Below are 7,307 nucleotides of genomic sequence, written 5' to 3' on the forward strand. Positions count from 1 at the left end.
GCGGCGGGGCTGTGCGGTTTGACAAAAAGCCGGGCGAAGAGAAAGGTCCGGTTTCTCGGTTCGGACGACTCCGGAAAGCTGAGGCTCTCCGTAAACCGGCGGGGGTGGGGTGGGGGGGCTGTTCTTGGCCAGGGGCCTTCAAACTTGGCCATTTAAAGACTTGTGGACTTCAACTCCCAGAATTCTCCAGCCAGCCGGCTGTACATCTGAGCATTAGCCTCTCTCTGCAACCGAGTTGTTTGTTTTTGTACCCACTTTTGCAACTCTGCAGATCCTACCTGCCATCAAATGGTTGAAGGGAGTGGCCCGGGGGTCTCCTGAATCCCAGTACAGGTCATGGCCACCCCCTCCTGGCTCCTGAGCTACTCTGGGCACAGGGAGCTCTCAGATGTTTCTTGAAGCCTCAAAGCCTCACCAGGCAGGATCCTCTTTTGCCCTTTCAGGTCTGTTCTGTTGGGGCAGCAGGGGTCCCCAAACGTGACCACTTTAAGACTTGTGGACTTCAACTCCCAGAATTCTCCAGCATAGCATAGCATACAGCATAGCATACAGCATAGCATAGCACATAGCACATAGCTCAGCTCAGCTCAGTTGGCTGGGGAATTCTGGGAGTTGAAGTCCACAAGTCTTAAAGTGGCCAAGTTTGGGGACCCTTGTTCTTGGCGGGCAGCCGAGGGTCGCAGAGAAAGGGCCACAACACCGCCGACGGGACAACTCAATTACCGCCTGGGGCTGAGACGAGGCTTCGCTAAGCCGAACTAAGCCAGCCTGACCTGCTCCCCGCACGCCGGGAATGCCTGCAAGTGTGTGTGTGTGTGTGTGTGTGTGTGCATGCATCGTTGAAAGTTCAACTCGCAGCAGAGTCTCTAGGGTTAGAGGTGAGGGATTTCTGCAGTAGCCCCCAGGGACAACGGCGGCCGGCGCGCACCTGCCGACATGTGCTCGGGTGTGCTGTGGCAGCTCTCCCGGGCCCGGCCACCCCTGGCAGCTTTGCACTGGGAAGCAAGCAGCCTCCCAAGTCAATGCCCCCTCCCGCCACAGGCTGCTCCGCGGAGGCGAAGAGAGCCGGCTCAGATTACCCTCCTGGAGCCTCCTGCTATTAGCAGGCCGGAGCATGACCGTCTCTCTGTCTCTCTCTCTGTCCCTCTGTGTGTGTGTGTGTGTGTTTCACCTCCTTAGCACACATTCCAGAAAAAGGCAGGGGGGAGAGAAAGGAAACATTTCCAATCCAAGAAAACCCACGACTGTCCCTGAGCATGTACAAAATTCTTCCCGGCTTCTTTTAGCAATAAAACTAAAAGGGTCCCTCAAAAACCAGGCAGATTCCTCAGCTTGCGAGATGCAAACCCCCACATAAGACCCCATTCCCATCATGTCACCAGCTCCTTAGCAAGGGGGGGGGGCTTTGGGGAAGTGGTGGGGGGAGCGGCAGCCCACCCCCAAGGGCTCTCTCTGGGGCAGTGTGAGGAATTGCAACAGCTGGCCTTGGCAGGAAACCAGATCCCTGCCTAAAGTGGCTGCCAGGCCAAAGGGCCTTCGGAGAGGCAGGAGTGGCGGATAGCGGTGGCAGAAGTCGTTCCCCCCCCCCCCAGGCCAGCTCAAGGAAAGGGGGTGGCCAGTCCTGCCCCGCGCTCTGGGAAGCAAGATCCATGTGGCTGGGAGGGTGCCAAGCAGAGTTCCCACACAGGTCAGCCACCTCCGTGTGAAGAGAAGATCTCCTGCCCTCAAAGTCCTCCAGGTCTTGCCGCTTGGCGCAGGTGGGACAGTTTGACCGGACAGACACGCAAGGAACAAAGCTACAGTACACAATTAGGAAAATGGAGGGTGGGGGGCACGCATGGGATGTTTGCGGCCTCTGGCCAAACACAGCAACTTCTTCTGTCCAGCTGCAGGACTGTGCCACAGCAGAGGTGGGATTCAGTAGATCCCGACCGGTTCTGGAGAACCAGTTGCGGAAATTTTCAGTAGTTTGGAGAACCGGCAAATCCCACCCAGTATCTATTCTCTGCCTCCCATGGAGTCCCAGCTGATCGGCTGGGTCTCCTTTGGTTGCCCTGCACAGGAGAACGGAGCTGGAAAGCAGGTTAGCGGGGTGGGGAGGGAAAGGAGATTTTTGCAGCAACTTTCCTCCGCCACGCCCATGCCCACAAGCTATGCCACGTCCACCAAGCCACACCCACCGAACCGACAGCAGGACATTTTGAATCCCACCACTGCAACTGCCCCTCGGTAAAGAGGCCTTAGCTAAGGCATATTAAACCACCACCCCGGGGCGAGAAAGGAACCCCCCCTCCATGCCGGAGTGGGCAAGGACTGGGCCTGCCCCTGGCGGGCCAGTCTGGAGAACTGCAGTTTTAGCTTCAAGCAGCTCCCCCCACCTCTCCCCGCGCCCCCCCCAAATAATTCCTGCTTGTTCAAGGAGAGCCAAGCGCTGGAGCCCAGAAGGCCATTTTCTTTTAATTACAAAAATAAACGCCCGTGGAAGAGCAGAGATCCTTAAATTAAAGGGCTGGGGAAGGGGAGGGGGACGACCAGCTCTGGGAAAGGGGGGGGGGGGCATCACGGTCCATCACGCCTCCCCCTCCTACCTCCTCTTCTCCTTCACACTGTAGTTCAGGTGCAGCGGAGCCGGCTGGAAGACAAGAGAGGCGTGTTGAGGGCTCTCTGCCTTCCTGGGAAGGGAAGAGAGCAGACACACACACACACACACACACACACACACACACACACACACGGGAACGTGCCCCCACCTTGCCAAACCAGCGGCTGAGCCAAAGTTGCTTCAGCGTCAGGTGATCCGGAAGCACCTCGTTGTCAAACAGGATCTGCACCTGGGTGTGAGAGGCCCCCCCCCAGCACGCCCAGAAATTAGCGAGGGCCCAGAAAGCTGCCCCCCCACAACCTTGGCACACGCCTTCCCCCGGCGGAGATGGCGGATCTGGGCCCGCACGGCACGCCCCCCGCTCCCCCCCCCGACCGAGTGGGACCCTGACTCACGTATTGCAAGGCCAGCTCCAATCGGTAACACAAAACCCGGCGGAGGTGGCGGATCTGGGCCCGCACGGAGCAGCGGACGTACTTTTGCTGTGGGGGGAGTTGGGGGGTGTGAGGGAGACAGAGAAGGGAATCATGAAGTCAGCAGGACGAGGCGACGCTCAGCCCTTTTGCAGGGCCTCCCTCCCGTAGTTTCAAGGCTCTTTGGCACAGAAAGTTGGGAAAGGGGGGGGGGAAGGACCTGCCAGCCCCCTCCCCTTCCCCAGACCGGGAGGGGCCCACATGGGAAGTGGGCCCAGGGTGGGCAAGGAGGAGCCAGAAACACCCCAGAAAGCTCCAGGTGCCTTCCTCACCTGCAGGACGTGTTTGCTCTTCTCTTTCCCAGAGCTGCTGCAAGAGGGGAAGACGGGAGAGGTTGAATCCGGCCCACCTCGAAAAGGAGGGAAGTGAGGAAGCAGCTCAGCCACCCAGAGGGAGGAAGCCCCCTGCCAGCCCCTCCCCCAAAGCGCTTCCCCAAAAGGCTCGCCCCGCATTTGCAAGGAAGCAGTGAGGGGATCCCCAGGGACTCATGGCGCAGGATGCGCCGTCCCCTTCCCTTCCCACCAGCCAGGCCCCACTACTGAGGCTCCTGGGCAGCAGTGCCAGCGGCCTTCTCTGGCCGCTGCAGCCCCAGGGGACCAGTCCTTCCCCCCCACCCCAAGAGCCCGATTTGGCCTCCCCTTCCTCACCTCTGCTTCTCCAGGCAGAGCGTCACATGCTCGTCGAAGCGGTAATAATGAGCGCGGGAATGGTCGAAGGTGGTGTAAGGCAGGCCCACGCGGTCCGAGGCAGGGTCTGGGATGGAAGGCAGGCAGGCTGTCAGCCGATGGGCTCTGGCCCACCCAAATCCCCCCTTGCCTGCGCAGGGGGAGGGCAAAGCTTTACCTTCATGGCCAGCCTGGCTGCCCCGCTCCAGCCCTCGGGACTGGTAGAATTCCCGGATCCTCCTCTCTTCACCTGTGACATTTGGGGGTGGGGGGGGGGAGAAAGAAGAGAGTCAAGGGATGAGGGGCAACTTGCTGGCCCCGCAGGGGACATGTGTGTGTATGTGTGTCCCTTCAACACAGGCAGCTAAGCTGCTATGATCAGTTGGCTGTTTAAATCACCCTTTCACAAAAGTTTGCTGAATGACTTAACCAAACAATAAATACTGTTAAAGAAACTTCAGAAAGAAAGCACAGAGCTATTCTAAGATGTAAAATCTTTCACAACGTTTGGATCTAAACTTAAAATGCTTAGTAGGAGAAACCCATTAGTGCAGGGGTGGGATTCTACCAGTTCACACCTATTCGCTAGAACCAGTTAACATTCTAAGCAGAACCGGTTGTTAGAAAAAATTACTGGTCTAATCCTGTAAGGAAGGCAGGAAGGAAACATTCTGGTGTTGCTTACAGAAACTGCCTCTCCGTTAACCCTTATTACATTTTTGGCAGGACTAGATTCCCTGTCTCTGGAACTTCTCTGGAGTTTTTTTCCCCCTCCTTTGCTGGTACTTTGCTTGTGTGGAGTGACCATTCAAAGTTACTGAAAAAGAGTGACTTATGACCGTTTTCCACACTTACGACTGTGGCAGCATCCCCACTGTCGTGAGAGCCCAGGCGAGGAGATGCGTGCCTCGATGTGAGTGATGTTGAGTTGGCCATGCCCAGCCAATAACATGACCACTGAGCTACGCCCACCAACTTAGCCACGCCCACAGACCACCCCTGCATTAGTGAGGGGGGGGAAACGTGGGGAACCTGTGTGGGACGTCCAGTAAAGACTCACCCCCCCCCCCCAAAAGAACCTTCCTTTGCAGCAACATAGGAAGAATCCCCGGAGATGAGGAGAGTTGCGTTCCTTGGGACCGAGGGTGGGGAGGGGTATAGCCAAGATGTTTCCAAGGCAAGTGGGGGATGTTTTAGCACCTCCTGGCCAGGAGGACGCAGGCTGAGGTTGGAAGCCGCCCCTGCTGCTGATGGCATGTGGCTGGGAAGAGCTTGCCCGTCACGAGGGGGCTTTCCCTGTTGCCCACAGGCTGGCGAAGCCCTTCCGGGAACCTTGCCATCCTCAGTGCCCAGGAAGCCCCTGAGAGCGGATGGGCCCGGAGTCCCCAGCCCTACTTACTCTCCTGCAGGCCAGGCACCAGCTTGTAGACAATGTCCTGCATGACGCGGTCCAGCTTGAGGTTGAGCAGCGGCTGAGTCTCGTGGATCTTGGTGCTGCACAGAGGGCAGTACTTGCTGGTCTGCAGGAACTTCACGATGCAGCTCTTGCAAACTGCGGGGCGGGAAGAGATGCCCTGACCGGCTGCCCCCAAGGCCCTGGGGTAACCGGACAAGCATGGCCCCGCCCCGCCGACTCTACGGCTCCTACAGCTGGCACTATGAGGATGGGGGATAGTGGGGACAGGATCCAAGCCCTGCATTCTACCTCTAGCAAGTGGGGAGGACAATGGTGCTTTTTCGCCCCCCTTTCAAAGAGTAGGCTGCCCTTGGTGGAGTAGAAGGTGCGGGATAGTTTTGAGTGAATAAACCCCACAGCATTTGGAGGGCTGACTCGCTTCATGATAAGAGTCCTCTGGCTTAGAAGACGAGACGAATGCCAAAGCCACCTCAGCAAGTTCTCTCATGAGATCTGCCTTCAAGAAACCACCAGATACGGACCAGATAAGGGCCTGTTCCAGGGACACCTGGCTGGCCACACCCAGGGGCAGCTGTTCTGCTTCAGTTTTAATGGAATTAGCAAGGGGGGGGGTGTCCATCAGGAAGGAGGCCCTTGTGCTATTCTAAATCTCGATCCACAAACAAGACCGCAGAAGGACCCCCACCCCCAACCCAGAGCTGGCTTGAAACGAAGCCAAAACGGACTGCGATCTGGATGATGAAAGGGTCAGGAATCGGACGCCAGGAATCTGGGTGGCCCCATCCAGCACAGCAGCCGTGGCAGGATGGTGTACAGCTGCCAGGGCAAGAAGTGTGGCTGCCCCCTCCACGCTGCCCTATTGGGCCCAGGGCAGAGTTCTGTGGGCAGCGCCGGGAGCCGGTGGGAGGCTGAGGGGAGGGTGACCACAACGGCAAAGGGGAGTTCCCCCCTCTTTTCTCTGGGGATGTCCAGCTGACAGGTGCAGGGAGGGAGGGAGGGATGGAGGGGAGATGTCAGGAGAGCAGCCGTCCAACATGAGGATCCCCTGGATAAGCCCGTGGATGAAGAGGGAGAGGAAGGAGGGTCAGGCAGCTTCTGGGAGAACTTCCTGAGCTTGAAGGGCAAATTCTTCTGGGGGTTCGTTTTGGCAGCGGCCGGTGGCGGATGATCCGGGGGTCGGGGGGGATGCCTGCACCCCAAGGGCGGGGATGAAGGCACCGCAAAGACCCGGGGCGAGAGCAGCCGCGTCGATGCGGGGAAGCCGAACCGCCCTCTCCCCAGGACCCCTCCCCACCCGGCCCCACTCACAGGTGTGCAGGCACTCGGTGATGGTGGTGGCGTCGATGAAGTAGCCGGCGCAGAGGAAGCAGACGATGTGCTCGTTCAGCTCCTTCATCTTCACCTTCACTTCCTCCTGCGGACGGAGGGACCGGACAGCCGGGCCGGGTCAGAGCCGCTTCCCGAAGGACGGACGGACGGGCGGGTGGGCGGGCAGATCTACCCCCCCCACCCCAGCCCGCGGACACCGCCGCGACTTCGGCTCCGGAGCTCCGATTTTCCCACGCCCGCCGCAGCAGCACCGCCGCCGGCGCGCGGGGGGCAACCGAGCGAGCCGGAGCACCGGCCCGACCCCGCCGCCTCTGCCCTCCCGCCTCACCTCGTTCCGCAGCGGGTCCATCTTGTAGACGGCCTGGAGCTGGTTTCGGAGCCGCATCGCGATCGCCATCGGGCCCCCCGGAGGAGGAGACGCCATCTTAGAGCCGCCAGCCCACTTCCGGGTGGGAGGGAGAGAGGGAGGGAGGAGGAGGAGGGGGCGGGGCCTGTGGCCGGCGGAGAGACTACAGTTCCCGCCGTGCCGCGCGGCGGCCGGACTCGGACCCTGTGCGCTCGGCGGTCCGCCCGCCTGTGAGGCTGCTGGTGCAGGGAGGGTGGGTGGGGTGGGGAATCGCGAGGGGGTGGGAGGGAGGAGGTTCCTCAGTGGCTTTGGCGGCTTCCATTACTTACTTACTTACAGGTTGAGTTGGAAGGGACTTTGTAGGTCATCTAGTCCACCCCCCTCCCAAGCAGGAGACCCTACCCCAGGGGTCCTCAAACTTGGCAACTTTAAGACTTGTGGACTTCAACTCCCAGAATTCTCCAAGTTTGGGGAC

At 59.5% G+C, this 7,307-nt stretch overlaps 1 protein-coding gene across 3 annotated transcripts; it reads right to left on the reverse strand.

Moving 5' to 3' along the window:
* Nucleotides 1–2,432: 2,432 nt before the first annotated feature.
* PCGF1 (polycomb group ring finger 1) lies at nt 2,433–6,970 on the reverse strand. 3 transcript variants are annotated; one of them, XR_015744031.1, is made up of 9 exons: nt 6,815–6,970; nt 6,466–6,571; nt 5,140–5,292; nt 3,919–3,990; nt 3,723–3,828; nt 3,348–3,424; nt 2,998–3,084; nt 2,751–2,831; nt 2,433–2,632 (listed from the first exon to the last, which is right to left on the reverse strand). XR_015744031.1 is itself a non-coding variant. In XM_026717173.2 (9 exons), the coding sequence occupies exons 1-9, from the start codon at nt 6,908–6,910 to the stop codon at nt 2,585–2,587; spliced, it is 783 nt and encodes a 260-aa protein (XP_026572958.1). In that variant the 5' UTR covers nt 6,911–6,970; the 3' UTR covers nt 2,433–2,584. The 3 variants fall into 3 exon arrangements, 2 of the variants coding, with proteins under 2 accessions (XP_026572958.1, XP_026572957.1); XM_026717173.2 differs by having other exon boundaries at nt 3,348–3,381; XM_026717172.2 differs by having other exon boundaries at nt 3,348–3,384.
* Between the last annotated feature and the right edge of the window lie 337 nt (nt 6,971–7,307).

The sequence above is a fragment of the Pseudonaja textilis genome, chromosome 6, assembly GCF_049901715.1.
Source record: "Pseudonaja textilis isolate UNSWEBS1 chromosome 6, rPseTex1.2, whole genome shotgun sequence".
Classification (NCBI taxonomy): domain Eukaryota; kingdom Metazoa; phylum Chordata; class Lepidosauria; order Squamata; family Elapidae; genus Pseudonaja; species Pseudonaja textilis.

Coding starts and splice junctions, on each gene's coding strand:
- PCGF1 (XM_026717172.2), bottom strand. CDS start 6,910: ATGGCGTCTCCTCCTCCGGGGGGCCCGATGGCGATCGCGATGCGGCTC. Junction 6,572..6,814: donor TGGACCCGCTGCGGAACGAG/GTGAGGCGGGAG, acceptor CTCCGTCCGCAG/GAGGAAGTGAAGGTGAAGAT. Junction 2,832..2,997: donor TGGAGCTGGCCTTGCAATAC/GTGAGTCAGGGT, acceptor TCTCACACCCAG/GTGCAGATCCTGTTTGACAA.